This window comes from Convolutriloba macropyga, chromosome 3 (genome assembly GCF_964194025.1).
Source record: "Convolutriloba macropyga chromosome 3, txConMacr16.3, whole genome shotgun sequence".
Taxonomy (NCBI): domain Eukaryota; kingdom Metazoa; phylum Xenacoelomorpha; order Acoela; family Convolutidae; genus Convolutriloba; species Convolutriloba macropyga.
In genome coordinates this window covers 31,454,395-31,475,155 of record NC_134470.1, presented here as the reverse complement: position 1 = coordinate 31,475,155, position 20,761 = coordinate 31,454,395, and the positions used below count along the sequence as shown (strand labels likewise).

At 37.1% G+C, this 20,761-nt stretch overlaps 1 protein-coding gene across 1 annotated transcript; it reads right to left on the bottom strand.

Moving 5' to 3' along the window:
* Positions 1–358: 358 nt before the first annotated feature.
* On the bottom strand, positions 359–20,412 carry LOC142336606 (uncharacterized). The gene is made up of 6 exons (XM_075385516.1): positions 20,153–20,412; positions 17,824–18,233; positions 15,275–15,521; positions 14,825–15,049; positions 521–990; positions 359–376 (listed from the first exon to the last, which is right to left on the bottom strand). The coding sequence occupies exons 1-6, from the start codon at positions 20,403–20,405 to the stop codon at positions 359–361; spliced, it is 1,623 nt and encodes a 540-aa protein (XP_075241631.1). The 5' UTR covers positions 20,406–20,412.
* Between the last annotated feature and the right edge of the window lie 349 nt (positions 20,413–20,761).

Below are 20,761 nucleotides of genomic sequence, written 5' to 3'. Positions count from 1 at the left end.
TTCCGAGCAGCTTTCTGTTTTTTTTGGAATAGTGTATCTAAAAATCTCGCAGGATTTGCCTATTAACCGCATTTCTATTTACTATTTGTCTATATACGTGCTGAAGAAATTATAAAAAAAAGCCAGATCGTCACAACCCAAAAAATATCTGAGGTGTACATTATTGAAGCTTTATAAAAATTTTCAATTTGTTTACAACTTCTCAAACCTGTTGAGCTTTTCAAACTTCATCTGCTGAGTTCTCTCCTACTGAAGGTCTATACTTTAATCGATAAATTAAATGTGGAACATAATTTTAGAATTTGCATCCAAGACATGCAATAGTTCAGACTATGTTACACTCTGAAACGAGAAAATTTTAGAGTGCATTGTCTGCCTAAACACAACCAAGCTCATTTTAAAAACCTTTCATTAGAAAAGTTTATAATGATCAAATTTGTTTACTTTTGTTTTCAAACACATATCTCAAAAAGCAAATTAGTCTATACAACAGGTATAGGGTGAAAATTAACAGACAAACCGAAAAAACAGCAGTCGTGGAACATATAAACATCATTTGGCCTAAGGGAAATCCAATGACATTATCAAAGTTATCTGATCTGTTGAGAACTGTTCTATTCTCGATGTAATCCTCAATAACCGTCACAGCTTTTGAAAAACCGCCCTGTTTTATTTGTTCACGTTTCATAACTGAAAGACGCGCAATCATTTGAGAATAATTTGGTTCCTTCAATTGCTCGTTCAAAAGAGGTTCCATATCTTTGTAGGTGAACGTCTTCAGAAGTTTGGCAACTTTTTTGGAATTGAGGAGGTTTGAGGTCAATGGTTGGTCTCCAAAGCCTGGGTATGTCACCATGGGTTTGACTTCGTAGACGGCGTCTTGTACTGAGTTGGCACCGCAATGAGTGACAAATAATTTAACCTTGGAATGCCGTAGAATGTTGCCTTGAGGTAAATAGCGCCCAACAATTAAATGCCTCGAAAGGAAAACTAAAATAAAAAACCAAGACTAATCGCTTTTTGCCAAAAAAAATCAAGATCAGCGTCATAGTTCAAAAAACCGAAAAAAAATTGTGAGAAATTCTTGGTATACTCAGTTATAAACCAGCCAGGCTAAAGTCCCGGACCCAAGATCGATATGTTCATTCCGTCCCAGACGGAAAGTGCTAGCTCATGTTAAGACAAAGGGGTTCTGTAATATTTATGAGTCTCGTGCAAATTGCTATGAAATAAAAAATATGTGGCTACGAGTGGAACCATCCGTTTTCTTTTTTTATCAATGATCTGCCCCAGAGGATAAAAGTATTTTTCCGTTTGGACATTAGGGCACGAAAATCTGGTTGTGGGTTGATGCGCAGACTTTTGAAAAAAGAACGATTTCAATCTAGATAAAAATTGATCCACAGAGCGACCCAATCCTGGGTAATGAATTTTCAGTTTGTTTTGCATCGATAGTAAGAGAACTTCGAAACTTTTGGCTTCAAAAGATTTAGTTTCATCAGTTTTCAAACTTAAGAAAACTGCAGTATATTTAGTTTCAAAAGTAAAAAACAATGTCGGCTGCATTTGACTTTTTGTTCATAATATAGTCGTAGTTATGTTACTGCTTGGTTCACATGAACTTCAAACCTACTTTTTGCAGAAAAACTTCTTAAAAATTGTGCAAACTTATTGCACACACGTTTGAACGAAATTCTTGTTTTGCGTTGTATCCAATAAAATACTAGGAGGCTCGGTAATGTGCGTTTGCACAGTGTTCCGAACCCGCTCATCCTCCATTCATGACTTATTTATCTAACAAATGTAGGGATTAGAAGAACAAAAATTTTTTGAAAGAACAACAAAAAATTTTTTGAAAAACCGAATTAAAAGCAATAAAGAATTTATGGTTCTGCCATTAACAACACTATCAGACAATACGAACGACAAAAACACACAAAAAAACATATTTACAGCGGAAGCTCAAAATCCGATTTTCCGAATACAGTTTAACATATTCAAAAGACTATCAGATAAAACCTAGAAAACAAAAATTTTTGTTACTTAATTACTACGCACATGCTAACCGTCACTAATGGGACTGGATAAGTGGCCGAGAAAAAGATGAATAAAATGGCGAAGCTCCGAAATGGTTCAAATTGTTTTAAACCAAATAATCTAGGAAGGCATAAAAAGCTTTAGCTTCTACATAAAAAGTGGTAGAGAAATTTATTTATAAGTCCGCATCAAACCAATGATTGCTGTCTCTGCAGAGTCTATTCCAGAGGACAGTATTGCCAAACAGCTAGAGTTGAAGAAAAGAGGAAAGTTTAAAAACAATATACAAAACACACAGCAGTAAAAATTGTGGTCTATTTTCTGAATGTTCAATATTTTCGTTATTTAAATTATTATTTATTTTATTTCAGTTAATAAATGAAACAATAGTTTGTATACATGTAAGGGGCCTCAATTTAAAATCAATGGAACTAAGCATTAACGCAAGTATTTTTAAGTACAACCAAAAAGAAGCACCAAAATTTCAATAATCAGTCAGTATGAAAACTTTAAGAAAACGTATAGTGCTCAAGATAAAAAAAACATCGGTTTTAATAAAAAACCAAATAAGAATATGCAATTTAGATGACGACAAACTGGATAGGAAGTGTAATTGATTGGACAAAGTTTCAAATTGACAAAAAGGGAAAAGAAGATAAAAAATCTGCAAACTTTCGTGAAAACAAAATCAAAATTATCAAAACCATTAGCTAGCAACTGGTAGCTGTGAATGAACCCAATAACTCTTGGAAATAAGCTTCCGAGATCTGTAATTAATCTGAATAATTCTCATGATCACATAAAGAACAAAAATCAAAGGCAAATACCTGAAACGTTAACAAAACGAGATAAAAGTGCCGACGGTTTATTAAAAAAACATGTTTACTTGGGACTTATTTGAAAATCAATGGGACTTGATATTAACGCGAACATTTTAAAGGACAAAAAACACAAAAACGTCAACAAATTTTTCACTCACAAAGTTTTCCCAAAAACACACAGTGACCACGACATATAACATCAGACGTAACAAAAAATCCAACAGAGGTTGAGATTTAAATGATAAAAAAGTGGATGAGACCGCTCATTGAAGGGACTATGTATCAAATTGACAAAAAGAACAAAAAAAGTGAAAATAATCAGAAAACTCTGCAGAGAAACAAAATCAAAATAATCAAAACGATAAGCTAGCATTTAAAGGCTTTGAAAAAATTCAGTCCATGCAAAGAAGCTGCAAGTACACTCCTTGCAATAACTCCTTGTAAAGAGGCTGCTGAAAACTGCCATTAATCAGTAAAATTCTTACTCTCACATGAAGAACATCAATTACAGGCAAAAAATTAGAAACTTATTTAAAAAAACACTAGAAGATTGTGCCAAAATTTACAAAAATTAATAATTTTTATTATAAGACAACTCGTAGTATCAGAGGCTTTAGAATTAATAATTTTCAAAGAAAAGCATGCATTAGTCATGTTAACAAAGAGATAATCAGTAATCAGGTTATACTTCAAAACTAATAAAACGAAAGCAAAAAAACTCCTTTAAGTTCGTCTAAGTCCGTCCTCATCACCATAGGGAAGGAATTTTCAATATCGTGACAGAGTGACAAAAAACAACAAAAACCTCAAACAAAAATTCAAAAAAATATGAAAACCAAAATCATCTAAGAAATAAAAACCAAATTTAGGAAATAAAACTACCAACCAAACTAATTTTTGATTCAAAATTAAACAAATGCGACCTGTCGTTAATGGGGCCGACCTACAGGCTCAAAAATGATTTAAAAATCCGGTAGTGTTCAATATGATCAAAAGATTTTTTATTGTCTTTAACTTCACCCAGAGTTCCTTCAAAGCATTAGAAAGTATCAGTCAATTTCTGTTTTAATTAAACAGACTAAGCCATAGAACAATAAAAATGCAATAAACGCGGGGAAGGTTCAAAAATTCATTGAAAAAAAAGAGTACATGCTAGAGTACATAAAAACCAGGAGATATCATTCCCTGAAAACAAAATAAATGGTTGTTGGGCCTCACTTGCTCGTAAATAGGTTTGTTTTTAATTGAACCTTGAAATGAAAAAGAATTTATTTCCGGATGACAAGAGAAACGAAAAAAATGTGAGAACAGCTCTTCAAAAGAATTTGATTTCTTTGGAATGTCAAACTCCCGATGTGACCAAAACTAGCTTTTTTCAATAGCTGCTCGTTTTTAGGAGCACAAAGTTGGTCCACATTTTATTGTAAAATGCTAAAAATTTTATACAATAAAAAATCTAAATTTGAGCATAAGGGAAACAAAATCAGACCCAAATATGAAATGTCAACAACTTTTTTATATCTCTCTAGCTTCTCAAATCAAAAGGAAAATTAAGAAACCTCTTTTCAGTTTCAAAATCTATGCTTGAAGAGTTTTCTTTTCATCCTAACGTTCTCTACAATGATTTTATCGATAGACGAAAATGGGTTGAACAAAAAATAGAAGGAGTAGTATATAGTTGCTCACCTGAAATGAAATGGGGTCCGAGGAGTAAGTTAAAACCTGCTTTTCTGACTTTACTGTGGCTTTAATTTATCTAGATCGTCCTTTAGGTTCAAAAAAAGCAATAGAAAAAGAATATTATCGAAAGTGTCGTTATCAATTTCCTCCACAAAATATTTTTCTTCAATAATTTTCAAGTACATAAAAAAAACAAAACGCTGATTTTTGAAACGTTTCGTTTTAAACTGTATGCATATAGAAATGTTGAAATGAGCTACCTAGTCCCACGAAAATTCAACATTTTTAAAAATTGTAATTCGATTTTGTAAATAAATTGGTTAATAATGCATATTTTTTTACTTATAAATTATTTACACATTTTTGTCAAACTTTACAAAAAATTATGAACTTTTATGACTCAATTATTTGTCATTTTCAATTTTTATTTGTAAAATTATCAATGAAATTTCCAGTTTTTTTTTCTAAACTCCAAAAATGGCGAGATTTATTATTGCTAACAACAATAAATTACTTGAATTTATTTTTTTCCTGGCTGAAATATGTCAAAAATTGATTCCCAACAAATGATTTGCAAATAAGTCCTTTAAGCAGTTTGTAAACTAGTTGTAGATTTGTTTATATTTGCTTCCTTATTGGTAGGCCATAACTTGTAATCGCGGCAAAATCAGAGACGTATTTGTCATCGAGGTCAAGGACGAACAACTTGAGTGCCAGAACTTTTGTAAAAAAATGATTGATTTAAAAATAATTAAAATGTTATAAATTTATAAGTATTGTTTAATCTTGATAAAAAAGTTTTTCGAATGCATCTTTTTTGCAATACACTTAGAAAAATTTGCAAAATTTCATTTGGTGAATGACTTGAGGATAATCAGCAAAATACTCCGGTTAAATTTTATGTGGTCTGATTCCAGAGGTGCAAACTAGGTCCCAGAGGTCTGCATAGATAAATAAAAATTTCATCGAAGAGGAAATGGACAATTATCGATTCACTTGATCCAAAATTCAGTTATTGAACTGTAGCTGAATAATTTCGCATTCCGGTTACATAAATGAATGATCTTATCTAGAGTTTTATTTAAGTTTTGTTCAACTGTTATGCGCAAAACAAAAAATCCAAATCATATCAAAGAAGGAACTTTCTTTCAGGTCAGAGAACAAGAAGAAGGCTTTCATATAGCTAAAGTGTTAGGTTGTGCTGCTGCAAAGCCAAAAATGGGCTAAATTAAATTAACAAAACAAGCTGTTGGTTCCATATCGTTTAACTTTTCTTCGTCTTCCGTAATTAACAGCAACTCAAATTCCCAGTCCAAAATGTGTTTGCTTTAGTTTGGCGAAGTTTAGAAAATGTTTTAAGAACTGCTATCTACATATTCAAAACCAGAATTTTTTCAACGTTTAACATGAGGTATTCTGTTCGCCAACCAGTTTGGTAAACAATTTCAAAAACTCTTGCGAAAAAAAAATCCAAGTATTTTTTCACTGTCTCAGAGAGTTTTTAATCAAATGGCTGGTGCAATGATTATTTTTGAGATTTTGAAAGTGACCGATTTTATAATGGTGCAGGGAAACCATTATTTTTCTGTAGTGCTGGCAAAAGATTTTTTAATGGCATACTGGTCAACGCCTAGCCTTTAGCTTTTGTATTAGTTTGCCAGGTTGAAAAAGTACACTTTTCGGAAAACGTTTTTGCCTATTACTCCAAATTATATACCGCAGAATTGTAGCTCATGGTGAAACTAAATAAATCCAGCTTTAGTGTTTCTCAGTGAATCGGTTCATAATTTTTCTGGTGACCTGATGACCAGTTGCAAAAGTGCATAAACAGACCAATTTTTGTTACACAATGAGATGCCTCCTCTATTATCCATGTAATCATTCTCAAGTATATATTACCCGCCTAAATGCTGTAAACTTGATTTCAGAGACAAGTTTAATTTATAATCACCAAAGCAAGCCAAGCAAAAGTGCATGTGGCTAAACAAAAGAAACACTAAAACAAAAAAAATGAAACAGGGATCCCTTTTAGAACCAACAAAATCAAAGGAACTGAAGCATCAAAGTCGACAACACCAAACCCCCGACCGGGAGCAGACGGTCATTGTCATTTGGCGCCCCTGAGTGGGCACTACTGTGTCGTGTCAAATCGTCATGGGCACTGATGGGTCGTGCAGGATCGTGGTGGGCACTGCTGGTTTCGTGCAGGCTCGTGGTGGCACTGCTGAGTCATGCTGACACGTTGCGGGCACTGCCGGGTCGTGCTGGCTCGTCACGGGCACTGGTGTGTCGTGCTGGCTCGTGGTGGGCAGTGCTTTGTTTGTGCTGGCTCAAGGCGGGCACTGCTGAGCTGTGTCGGCAGTGGCGCGAAATGATGGGGTCGTGCTGGTCTTGGAAAGTTTTTTCTCCGGAACCAAATTGTTTTTTTTGTAACCAAAAATGAGATATGAGAATAAAGTTTTAAATAATTTTACTGGAACGTCAGTGTTTATGTTTGTATGTGAAAACTAGTGCTTGCAAAATTGTTTGACAACAAATGTTTGAAGGACCAGGAGTTCAACGTTTTTTTTCAAAAAAAAGTTGAAATCCTGAGTTATAGTTACGCAAACCCTGTTAGTAATTGGTGATTAAGCCTCTACAGGGGTAGGGGTAGCTTTCTATGCCTCCAGAACATAAATGATAAGAATCGGTACATTGGTCAAAGTTTAGACTATATAAGCCTGCTCTGAACATTGACAAATTCTGCTATGATTGACGACAGTTGCGTGCTTTCCTCTCTGATGTTACTTTGAGGGCAGTTTGGGCACACATCTGCCCTATTTCCAGTTTGATTTGTTTTGGCATTGTTATCCTCAATTCTTCATCACTTCGTGGTAGTGGAGAAGTTACTGAGTACTGGGGAGTGGTTGTAGCTTCTCCTCGAGGTTACCATTTCCATACTTGTTAAAAGTGATTACATGAAATGTTGTGGATTCTTTGTGTTTGTAAACTATTTTGTAATTGGAGCACCAAATGACAATGTCCATCAGTTCGCGATCAAGGGTTTGACGTTCCGGTCTTTGATTCTTCCGTTCTGTGGGTTTTGTTGGTTCAAAAAAAGAAACCGAATCCTGGTTTAAATTTCTTTATTTCAGTATGTCTTCAGATTAGGATCGTTTTGTAGAGGCTCGTTTTGACGAGGCTCATTTTATTGAGACTCGTGCAATTTCTAAAATGATCTCTTCTCTCGATTCTGGTATCTGCGAAAATGCCATGGGAAATCTTCTCCTCCATTGTTATCAAAACGGAGAGACCACTAACACACGAAAGAAGTGACATTGAGGACGAAGACCCGCTCACAACCAACCACTTTCTGATCGGTAGAGCGTTTTCCAATGTCCAAGGGTGTGTCCTCGGAGAGATTCCTACACTCCAGACGAAGACTTGCACACAAGTACGACGACAACTTGGAGCGATCTGGAAAAGATTTCTAAAAGAGTACCTTCCAACCTTGGACACAAAGAAGAAGTGGACAAAACCTGATGCCAAGTTGAAAGTAAAGGACGCTGATTGGGTTTTGGAAGAGTGGACCTCAAGAGGAATATGGCCACTGGGACGCAAGATCAGGACGTTAACCGGCCCCGACAAAACTGCTATGTCATGTGAAGTAAAAACTAATTTAGGCTGTGTAACTCTTCAAGCTGTTAAACTTGCACCTATTTTCTCAAAACCATCCCCAGAAATTTAGATAGGCACCGAGAATGTTATCGATTTGATAATTCTTGCGGATGTAATACCCGCCTACATGCTGTAAACTTGATTTTTTAGACAAATTTGAATCATAATCACCAAAACAAGTAAAACAAAGGTGCACTTGGCTAAAGAAAAGCATAACTGAAACAGAAAATTGAAAAAGGATCCTTTTTTTAAGCGACAAAATTCAAGTAACTGAAGAATCAAAGACGACAACGCCAAACCCCCGAACGGGAACAGACGGCCATTGCCATTTGGAGCTCCTGAGTTGGCACTGCTGAGTCGTGTCAACTCGTCGCGAGCACTGATGGGTCGTGCTGGCTCGTTGCGGTCACTGCTAGCGTTGCGCTGGCTCGTGATGGGCACTGTTACGATCGTGCTGGCTTGTGGCGAGCACTGCCGGGTCGTTTCGTCACGTAGCGGGCAATGCTGGATTGTGCTGGCTCGTGGCGGACGCTTCTGTGTTATAGCTAGCTCATGGCTGGCACTGCTGGGTTGTGCTGGCCGTGGCAAGCACTGATGGCTTGTGCTTGCTCGTTTTGAGCACTGCTGGTTCGTGCTAGCTCGTGTTTGCTCATTTTTTTTTTTCATTTTTTAGTAAAAGTTTGTTAAAATTGTTAACGATAGGGTTATTTGTTTTACATTGAAGACAAAACATTGACAAATTCTGCTGTGATTGAGGACAGTTGCGTGCTTTCCTCTTTGACGTTACTTTGAAGGCAGCTTGGGCTCACATCTGCCCTATTTCCAGTTTGATTCGTTTTGGCATTGATATCCTCAATTCTTCATCACTTTGTGGTAGTGGAGAAGCTACTGAGTACTGGGGAGTGGTTGTAGCTTCTCCACGAGGGGACCATTTCCATACTTGTTAAAAGTGATTATATGAAGATTTGTGGATTTTTTTTTGTTTGTAAACTATTTTGTAATTGGAGCACCAAATGACAATTTCCGTCTGTTTGCGATCAAGGGTTTGACGTTTTTGATTCTTCCGTTCCTTGGGTTTTGTTGGTTCAAAAAAAAGAAACCGAATCCTTGTTTAAATTTATTCAGTTCAGTATGTCTTCTGTTTAGGCTCGTTTTGTAGAGGCTTGTTTTGACGAGGCTCATTTTTTAGAGACTCGTGCAATTTCTAAAATGATCTCTTCTCTCGATTCTGGGATCTGCGAAATTGCCATGGGAAATCTTCTCCTCCATTGTTATCAGAACTGAGAGACCACAAACACACGAAAGAAGTGACATTGAGGACGAAGACCCGCTCACAACCAACCAATTTCTGATCGGTAGAGCGTTTTCTAATGTCCAAGGGTGTGTCCTCGGAGAGATTCCTACACTCCAGACGAAGACTTGCACACAAGTACGACGACAACTTGGAGCGATCTGGAAAATACTTCTAAATGAGTACCTTCCAACCTTGGACACAAAGAAGAAGTGGACAAAACCTGATGCCAAGTTAAAAGTAAAAGACGCTGATTGGGTTTTGGAAGAGTGGACCTCAAGAGGAATATGGCCAGTGGGACGCAAGATCAGGACGTTAACCGGCCCCGACAAAACTGCTATGTCATGTGAAGTAAAAACTACTTTAGGCTGTGTAACTCTGCCAACTGTTAAACTTGCACCTATTTTCTCAAAACCATCCCCAGAAATTTAGATAGGCACCGAGAATGTTATCGATTTGATAATTCTTTCGGATGTAATACCCGCCTACATGCTGTAAACTTGATTTTTTAGACAAGTTTGAATCATAATCACCAAAACAAGTAAAACAAAGGTGCGCTTGGCTAAAGAAAAGCATAACTGAAACAGAAAATTGAAAAAGGATCCTTTTTTTAAGCAACAAAATTCAAGTAACTGAAGAATCAAAGACGACAACGCCAAACCCCCGAACGGGAACAGACGGCCATTGCCATTTGGAGCTCCTGAGTTGGCACTGCTGAGTCGTGTCAACTCGTCGCGGGCACTGATGGGTCGTGCTGGCTCGTTGCGGTCACTGCTAGCGTTGCGCTGGATCGTGATGGGCACTGTTACGATCGTGCTAGCTTGTGGCGAGCACTGCCGGGTTGTGTCGTCACGTGGCGGTCAATGCTGAGTTATGCTGGCTCGTGGCGGGCACTTCTGTGTTATTGCTAGCTCATGGCTGGCACTGTTGTGTTGTGTTGGCTCGTGGAGGGCACTACTGGGTCGTGCTGGCTCCTGTTGGGCACTTCTGGGGTCGTGCTGACTCGTGGCGGGCACAGCTGGATTGTGCCAGCTCGTGCTGGGCACTGTTGGGGTTGTGCTGGCTCGTGGCGGGCACTGCTGGGGTTGCGTTGGCTCCTGTTGAGCACAGTTGGGATCGTGCTGGCTAGTGGTGAGCACTGTTGTTTCGTGTTATCACGTGTCGGGTAATGCTGAGTTGTGCTGGCTCGTGGCGGGCACCGCTGTGTTCTTTCTGGCTTGTGGTGTGCAAAACTGTGGTCGTGCTGGCTCATGGCAGGTACTGCTGGGTTGTCCTGGCCCTGGCCAGCACTGATGGGTTGTGTTTGCTTGTTTCGAGCACTGCTGGTTCGTGCTGGCTCGTGTTTGCTCATTTTTTTCCTTTTTTAATAATAGTATGCTAAAATTGTTAACGATAGGGTTAGTTGTTTTACATTGAAGACAGATGATTGCTGATGATCTCTTTGATTAGATTTTTGGCAAAAATGCCTAATGTTTAGCAAACTTGTCAAGCTCCGATTTAACTCCGCTTACCATGAGAGTTTTCTGGTTTTCAAATTCAGCTGATTTTCGTTAATTTAACTTAATAAATATCAAATTGTGTTTTTTTATTGAATATTGGTCGATTAAACTATGCCACTATTGTTTGGGTCAGTTAAAATATTTTAAGGCTCGAGCATCAATAATAGGGTTTGTTTTTGATCAATCGTGAGTTTTTAGCAACCAAAAACCATTCGGAAATTATTGAGTTACTTTATTGTTTTAAAATTTTCTTTTTTTGTTTTTTTTGGTGAGTAGAGATCAAAATGATAGCAAAATAAAGTTCAATCATTGGAAGATTACATTTGCTGTCAATTGATGCCCAATGATTGTGTAATATAATTTCAGTCGTTATTCGACCACGGTTTGCGTAAATTGATTTCTGAAATTTGGAGATCTGCATTTATTCGCTGTTATTCCGGAGTCTTATCACTTAGTCTATAGAATCACATGTCCAATTGGCACGAGCTCAAAGTAATTTACGTAGATATTTTTAGTTGAAAGCACATCGTTGTTATGATTTTTAAACAGATTTCTTTTTGTTTTAAAAAACCAAGATTTTTTACGTTGAACTCCTAACTTACTCTCAGAAAAATTTATGCGTTCGTTACTTAGTTAGATTTTATGTAATCGTCTTTTGGCTTTGACACAACAAGATTTTATAATTTTTTCCATTTTTAGTGCCTTTTTTGTACTCTTGTTGCATTGTCAGACTGATGAAAGTTCGAGGTTAACAATAATGGAATAGAATGAGGCGCAATCGAACAGTTCTAATGTTTTTATTGAAGAAATTTTGGTCGTAACAGCTTAGACACAGTTTTGAAGCAAAGTTAACTGTTCTTCGATTGAAAGTCGCTGTTTTTGATGTTCTCTTTGTGTTTGTACGCGAAAGTCTTAGCAAAGAAAAGTCCGTGGAGCCTCCTATAGAGGTTTAATTAAACCTAATTAATGACGTCGGTCAAAAACCTATGTTTTTTTTTACTTTAGAATTACTTATTTATAAAAGATTGAAAGGAATTTATCAGTTTTGCTCTTTTTACTATTTTTGTGGACAATAGTTGACATTAAGGACAAGCCCCAGATCTGTTCTAGTGAAAAAAATTTAAGTTGCGTAATTTCCATTTAACCGATGCTTTTTCACTTTGTTGCTGGGCGTGCGTTTTTAAAAAGTAGACATTGAGTTTGGGTCTTACTTACCCTTTGTTGATGATATATGTTTTGTTGTTCGGTTTGTATCGTAGTCATGGGGCTCTAGCACTTATCATGAATGCAGCTCCTCGGAAAGCAATTGCAGACATTGACAGGACTAATTTGTTATAGGCAAATGACAGGAACTCTGAAAAAAAATCGTGTTTTGTCATTGATAACAGTCATTCTCCTCAGCGTCTTCGCGGATTTCTGTGAGAAACACCCGAACACTTTAAAAGCTAGCTGAAAAAAAAACAAACATAAAATTCAGAAAAACTGCTCTCATATGTGTCACACTTAAGCTCTTCTGCTGCTCTAGTAGGATGAGCAGCCCTCAAAACCACATTTTCAATTCATTTTGGCTGCAACGACAAAGTCATAGTCACGTCGAAGGCAGCCGGCCTACCTAATTGCCAAGTTCCCACAGAGATATTGCGCAGCGTGAGTTGTTTCCCAGAATAGGGGTTTTCTTCTCTACGACAGAGGCCAAATTTTGCTGAGAAACAATCTGATACAACTTTAACGCGAGTTCTGCAGTGACTGGCTATTACGTCAGTCACCATGAGATGAAAAAGATAGATCACCATGTATATGCAGAATCCCAGTTTGACAGTGCAGACATTTCCTCTCTGCACTAAAGACACGAACACCTAATCTGTAATTTGCACTGACACGAAGTTCTTGCGCAGTCAAATGAAGACCGAGTGCTAACAACAATACTCTCGCATAACAAATAAACAAAGATTGAAGTCTTGCTTTGTTTGTCGCAGAGGTATGCTTCTCAATTAATGCCTCAATTATTATTTGTCGGAAACTTTTTAAATTTGTCTCCACGAGAAATGAGGGAAACCTTTTTTGTTGAGTCTATTATAATTTTCGTGGGAAATCCATTGGAAGGTGACCTGTGATAATGGATACGAGTCCGTCAGTCATTACAGGCCAACAAAAACAGGTACGTAATAGTCCAGACAACACTGAACACCTAAGTGTGATTAACTTATAGGCAATGACGCCTAAAGCCAATAGGCTTCACTAAAAACAGTGCCCACAATGTTTTCGAGAACTTCTTCTTGCTTTTAATAAAAAATTCTTTAGACTTTTTAAGCCGTTTCCCTCGGAGTGTTTCAACGAAGTGAAAGCACCATTTTATGTGCCCCTAGACCTTGACGTGACATCCCTAAGAAGCTTTGCAGGTCGGCGAGTTAGTCAAGTTTATCCAAAAATTAATAAAAAATTTTCTCTATTCTTCCTATGAGAATAGTGGCGACATATTCTGAGCTCCCAATGGCAGCACCTAGCACGGGGTTTCCATATACTCTTTCGACGGGGTTTCTATATATTCTTTTGTTGACGCTCTTCAACTTTATTGGTGGCCAGAGTTCTCACTTGTTGGTTCGGAGAAAGAGTCTACGCTGTGGTGCGTAATAGCATATTTTTCACATTTCAATAGGATATTCTTCAGAACCAGCCCATTGTCAAGGTACTTTTTATGCTGATGTAGATTGGGCACCAACTGATTAACGTTTTTTTAACACTGGTGAGAGGGTGATTGAAGGAAACAAACGATCTAATGTATTGCCCTATTGAACACCTGATTCGATGGATGCAATATATTGTACATAAAACTGTAGACTGTTATGCGAGTAGCAAAAACTGGTGAAAGCCGTTATACCTGGTTAAGGTTTTTTCTTAGGTTTCACAAGGTGACTGCAGTTTACAGTGTTGAATGCATTTTCAAAAAATTGATCCTTAGAATGCTTGATTTAACCGATGATTCAATATTGCTTCATACGAAAGTTTTGCTGAATGAATGATTACTGTTGAGCCACCCCGAACGCTGACACCGAGTTGTAATTTTTCGAGGAGATCATCCCGGACTTGATCCGGCCATCCCAGTAGACTAAAATAACTTCTGATCAGACTGATGTGTATTTGAAACCTCGTGTGTGCCAGAATTGCGCTCCAAGCTCTCTGATGAGGCCTTCCCAGACGGACGTGGCCACTGATTAAGACGAAATCAGACCATTGTCCTGGTTTTTGTGTAACCCTGGCCTCGAAAGTCAGTACTGATCAGACTATTGCGCGCCCGAAAACGCCCCTGATTAGACCGAATTGCGCTCGAATAAGTCTGATCAGAGAATGATTTTCACTCTGAACAAAACTCTTTGTTCAAGGTGCTTTTTTTGCAAAATTTGAAATTTTTTAGAACTTGAAGTGGGCGTAAAATTTGAAATTTTTTAGAGCTTTTCAAACAAAATTTGAAAAGTTTTTAGAACTTGAAGAACTTGAAAAATAAGACGATGCTTGCGAAGTCACTACGTATGAGATATCACAGAATTAGCCGATTTCCGGTTGAACTTGCGTTGTTTCGCCTTATCTGGCCTATACATTTACTCAATTTTTACATGCAAAAGCTGTCCATTCATTACGCATAATTGTCGGAGTTGCTATACTGATTAACTTAGCCAAAGACATTCTCTGTTTACAGACATAGCCAATTCGGAGCACACATCCAAAATGGGATGTCGATCTTTGCTCTGGTAAATCAACGTGGACATGTACAGTAATAGAATAATAATAGAATTTTATAGAAATAACTAGAAAATGTTTAACCTATATCAAAATTTTCTAACGCGTCTTGCTAATATTCAAAGACTGGAGCATAGGTGTCGTCACTGCCCATATGAAGAAGAACCTCTTTTGAGATACCAACTGAGAGAACATTGTTTCGGATTCTTCCTGAGTCAGTGCAATCACTGTTCCTAAACTGATGAACACAACTGGCCCATCTGCCTTCTCCAGCCAATCAGAGAGCTCTTCGGAGAGGGGAGGGTACATGATGTCATCAGGGATAAAACCTGCGATACATGTTTATAAACATATTTAGTATCCAATAAAACAGACAATTATTTTGAAGAACATTGTATACGAGGAGAGCGGCCCAAATATATCAAACAATTTTGATTTGCATCATCTTTTCCAAAGTATAAACCGTGCATTAACTGACATAATATTCATTGAGATTTTACGGTCAAAAGTATTATTAGTAAATTTAATTTTACGCTGCATATATGTGTTCTAACCAATTGAGACTGCATTTCTGTAGAAATGATCTTCAGCTCTTGTCAAAGGAGGAGCTCCATGGCTGATAAGAAGTGAATATTTTTGGACGTAGCTGAATGGAAATCTTCCAAATCCATATGGAATCTGTTCCCAACCTTCTGCTGCGTGAAAATCCTGCAGGGCATTAAATACCTTGTACGATACAGCAGCTTCATATATACTGATATAGATCGCGTTTCGAACTACTGACCACAATGACGGCTGTTCCTAAAACAAATCATAGCTAATTATAATTTTTTCAACTATTTTCAACTCAAGCTTGTTACCAAAGCTTCTCAACCCAAGCTCAACACACACTTTTTAACTGAAAATTGCATGGTCTGAGAGACCTCAAAATGCACGACCGCCTGATAAATAAGCATCAATTCTCATATAAACTTTTTCACGGCAATTTAATGGCAATAGCACCAAAACTGCTTATGTGGTGGCAATTATGCCAATTCAAGGTAAACAATGTTTTGTTAACAAGCACTTCAGTCAAATTTTGTCAAAATTTACACGAATTTTTAAAAATCAAATTTGACCTAAACTCATAATCAAATTACCGCAAAGAAATCTCAAAATTTTTACGCCTAGAGTAATTCATTTTCAAACTGATCAGACTTTCTTGTGACTGACCTATGATAAGACCCTTTCTACAGACTTTGCCCTATAATCAGAAAATGCTAGACTCAAGAAATTGCGCGACAATTTTCCAGACCGAAATCGTCACTGATCAGACCATCCCAGACCATTGTCCCCCGGATCAAGGTTTTGGCGAAAATAATTTAAGAGTTGCGGAAAGTAGCGGTGAAAAAAGTATTTCAACCCGGGTCGAGGTTTTTGGGTAAATTATCGTAAGAAATGCGGTGAATGCGGTGAATTTTCGTAAGAAATGCGGTGATTGCGGTGAATGCGGTGAAAAAAAATAATTCGCCGCGATTCACCTTATTCACCGCAAAAAGATGTAAGAAATACGCGGTGAAAATTATTTTTTTTCACCGCATTTCACCGCATTTCTTACGAAAATTCACCGCTAAACCTCGACCCGGGAACGCAAAGTTCCTGCATCTTCAAGCGATGAATGCGGTGAAAGCGGTGACTTTTAGTTAGAATCGCGGTGAATTTAGCAGTAAATGTCTGTAAGATTTGCAACTTTATACCGGTGAATTTTTTTTTACCACTTTCGTTGGGTGGTGGTTTAATAAAAAAACATAAACGGTTACGGGACAATCTCAGTGAAAAAATAAACCACTAAGAATTGCAAAAACTTACAAAAACTAACCGCTAAATTCACCTAAAATCTTACAAAAAGTCTCCGTTTTCAACGCTTTCAACACTAATAGATACCGACGCTTTGCGGTGACACTTTTTCTTTCTCTATTCACCACAATTCTTACAATTTCAACGACTTCGTGTTTAAAACTTCAACAAAATAAAAAACTACTTTTCTTGAGTTTTTTAAACCAATTTAAACCAATGCCAAAAATTTATTCTTCGGGATAGCAGAAACAAAAAACAACAAATTATTGTGTTATCATCTCATTTGACGCAGAAGCTGTCAGGAAATACGTTTTTGTGAATTTTATATTTTCTTTCACCAATTTTTTTTAAAGTTAAAAATCTTCCATCTGTCTGTTGGCTGCTAAAAGAATTAGTGAAAATGACCAGTTAAGAAATTCAACGCGTTCACCTCAAATCTTACATGGTCCCATTTAAAAAGTTGAGTCGATAAAAAATTGTGCTAACTTTTTGCGGTGAAACTTTTTGTGGTGATTTTTTTAAGATTTGCGATTCCTAAAGGTGAACTTTTTCACATTTTTCATCGTCTTCACCGCTATACTTATATATTTTTTCGCGAAGATTTCTGCAGTGATGATATTTTGTAATTTTGAGGTAAATTTTTGTAAGCTTCGCGCAAATTCTGCAATATTTTTACCACATTCGCCGCAATTATTATATTTTTTAAAAAAAATTTGAGTAATCACACTTCGAACTGGGCCAGAAAAAGTGCGCACACAGTCTTTCTCAGCTCAGAGTCCTTTTCACACAGTCTTTTTCAGAGGTCACCTGTGACATGACATGTTTTGAGTTTTAAGTTTATCAGACCATCAAGGAAAATTAAATCTTAGCAATTTGCAAGAAATATTATATTGCGTATAAAAAATGGAACACGTACTCAAAGAAATGAAACTATACAGTTTGCAAACATGTGGAAGGTCTTAAATTTTTGTGACAAAAAATGAAACAGATGATCAAGATCTGGTTAATTTAAGCTTCTTTGTTACGAATGTTGATCTCCTAATTTGCTCATGAAATCTTGCTAATTTGCTCATTTTCCAGATAAACATGCAAAGTTCTAACTTTCTTGTCTATATCATGACGTTTTCGTACCAAGAACCCTATCCAGATTTAACTATACTGGTTCGTTACAATTAAATGAAGAAAAATGACAATTCTGTTACATTCAGGGGATTAGTTTGGTATGACAGCAAGCGCAAATGATGAACCTGAATGAGTATACACTTACTTCAGTGTTCTCCATTGGCAGATCGGTACTGTGGAGCAGCGAAGGGTACTTCGCTGCAGTCGGCATCAATGGTCCTACAACCTGGGAAACCACCGGAATATTATGTTTTCTGCCTGCGAGAACAATTCCAGAAGACACGGCATTTCCATAGATCAGGTCGAATTGAGATCCAGATGAGTTGATGAAGTGGTCCAGCATTTCAAACATTTTGATCGTGTTATTGAGTCGATTGAATTCATCAAAGCGCTTCATAGCCTCAAATGGATCGCTGGGTAGATTGATGTTTGGGACAACTGGTCTGATGTGATAGTCTGTAACTTCTGGCATGTATTTCTCAACCAGATCAGAGCATTGATCTGTCACAATTACTGTGACTTTGTGGCTTCTTTTACTTAAAGCTCTTGCTACTCCTGAAACAAGCTATTCCCAGGAACACCATAAAAGAATCTTAATAATCATACCGTCTTATATGATTCTTGGTAATCATACTAAGTAATACGCTCTTATATTTTCTGGTTTTATGAAAAAGGAGTCCTTAAGTATTCACACAGTTTTCCGTGATAAAATGCGTCTGGTGTCATTTCACTTTGGAAAATTGACCTCTCTTAATTGCTAATTAGATGTTCTCTAGTGTGGATGAGCATGTGGAGAACATTACCAGTTTCCTTAGGACTTTTTCGGCAAGTTTATTTTTGTTAATAATGGAAAGTCATAAATCCTTGAAATTAATGTTCTTAGAAAATTCCCAAGTTGAGGTCCAGACCCAAATTGGTTTATGATCAGACCCATTCAAACGCACACCCGTGTGTTCCCAGACCAAAATTACAGGGTCTGGACGGAAGTTCGAGCGCACTACAGTCTGGATGATGGTCTGGAGATGGTCTGATCAGAGGTCAATTTGGTCTGGCAAGTCTGATCATAGGCGGATTCAAGCGCACTTGGGTCTGATCAGAGGCAACTTCGAGCGCAATTTGGTCTAATCATAACCTCTTCGGGCGAACTTGGGTCTGATTAGAGGCAACTTGGAGCGCTATTGGGTCTGATCAGAAGTGTTTTCGAACGCAATTTGGATCATTTCGAACACTGATCAGGGATCATTTCGAACGCCACATTTTTTCATTTTTTTGTTTTTTTTAATCAGAAATGTTGGCACTGCCAAGAGGCAAACAATAAAGCGGCGTTCTGATCAGAGACCCATCTAATTCCAACAGCTCTTATCAGAAAAAGAGTACATTTGATATTAAAGGCCGGTCCCCTTTAAATTTTGATCAACTGGAGACCACTATGTTTCTTATGGACAGCTGTCCAAAATTATCCACTGAGTCAGAAATATACAACAGTTAGGTTTACTTTTCTTTAGCAATACTTTTATAATTGAATTTTTGTTAGATTAATTAAATACTGCAAACATCAGTTTTTATGTAATGAAAATATTATAGCAAAATTAAGAGATTTGTTCATAAGTAAAATATTTCTCTGATCAGACTATTTCGAGCGCACACATTTGAGTCTGATCATCAATGGCTGCAAGTGCAATTGGTCTGACAATAAACGCTTTGAGCGCAACTGGGTCTGATCATAACCTCTTCGAGCGTACCTGAGTCTGATCATTGTCTTTTTAAGGTCTCGGCATCGGTCTTGACATTGAGCCTGGACCATCGTCTGAAGATGGTCTGATCAGAACGCCTTTGGTCTTGAAAGCTGATCAGAGGTAACTTGGGTCTTGAAAGTCTGACCAGACTTAAATTCCGACTGGAAAGTCTGATCAGAGATAATTTTGGTCTGGAAAGTCTGATCAGACGAAAATTTGGGTCTGGACCTTAACCTGGGTTGTCTTTCATAAAATGCACATTCAAAAGCCGGAAGTAGTCTCAATATTTTGTTTTTCTCATACATGATTTCTCTTTGTGACCTTATGAAAAATTTTGTGTTTACACACATTTTTTGCGGAAAAAGGTGACATGAGATAAAATTGCAGATTACTTGGTTTTGCATCTATCGCGATAATCTATCGCGATAAATGTTTGAATCTATCAAAACACGATTTTTTGTGTGATCTCACAAGAAAAAGATTTAGAGGGAAGACAAACCAAATTGTAAAGTTGATCTGATGGCGATAAATTATCTGAAATACCGAAAGGGCTATTGTTTGTGACCCATCGCATTGTAACAAAATATTCCATGGAAAAATGTTAATGAAAAACTTTTATTTTTTATTATTTTCGGACCACATCAAATTTTTTAGGTTTCATTTTCTGAAATTTTAATTGCGATAGATCTCGTTAATTCATACCAATTGAAATTTTGCAGTGAAATATGAGGGACTCACCTGAAGCCGGGTTGAAATGACCTCTAAAACAGAAAGTCACCAGTAATATGTGGTAACACTTTTTAGAAAGTAAACCTTCTGTTGACATTTCAGTATTGCCATAATCCATATTAGACCATGCATAACCATTAGATCTATTAGTTGGACCCAACAATTGAATTGAGACGGGAATGCTCCAGAAAAAGCAGAGCACAAACATGGTGACTGTCATTATCAACGAGTAGCCAAAAAAATCACAAAAGAAGCAGAACATAAACTTAAACCACAGAATGCGAAGCCGTGAGAAGACAACCAGAGATAATAAAGTATCCAATTTGAGACAAGTGGCTTTTCTCATATTGAATGCGATCGTTTGAACTTAAACTAAATTGTCATTCGTCATTGAAAAAAACTTTGTTATTCACATTTGCAGCTCTCAACTTTATGAATAGAAATGAAAAATAAAAATGCTCCGTACTGAGTATTATTTTTAATGACAAGTACTTTTAATGACAAGCGTTTTGAAAACCAAAATAATCTGCATTTTTGGAACTAAAGTGAAAAAATTCTTGTCTTGACTGCTGTCCTGCTGTCAAAGAATGCGTTTTCCCTATACAGAGAGGTTCTGAA

Excerpts from the sequence above, each read along its gene's own strand:
- LOC142336606 (XM_075385516.1), bottom strand. The coding sequence starts at position 20,405 with ATGTTCTGCTTCTTTTGTGATTTTTTTGGCTACTCGTTGATAATGACA. Across the intron at positions 18,234-20,152 it reads TCATTTCAACCCGGCTTCAG|GAGTAGCAAGAGCTTTAAGT; the intron begins GTGAGTCCCTCA and ends AGCTTGTTTCAG. Across the intron at positions 15,050-15,274 it reads CAGAAATGCAGTCTCAATTG|GTTTTATCCCTGATGACATC; the intron begins GTTAGAACACAT and ends CATGTATCGCAG.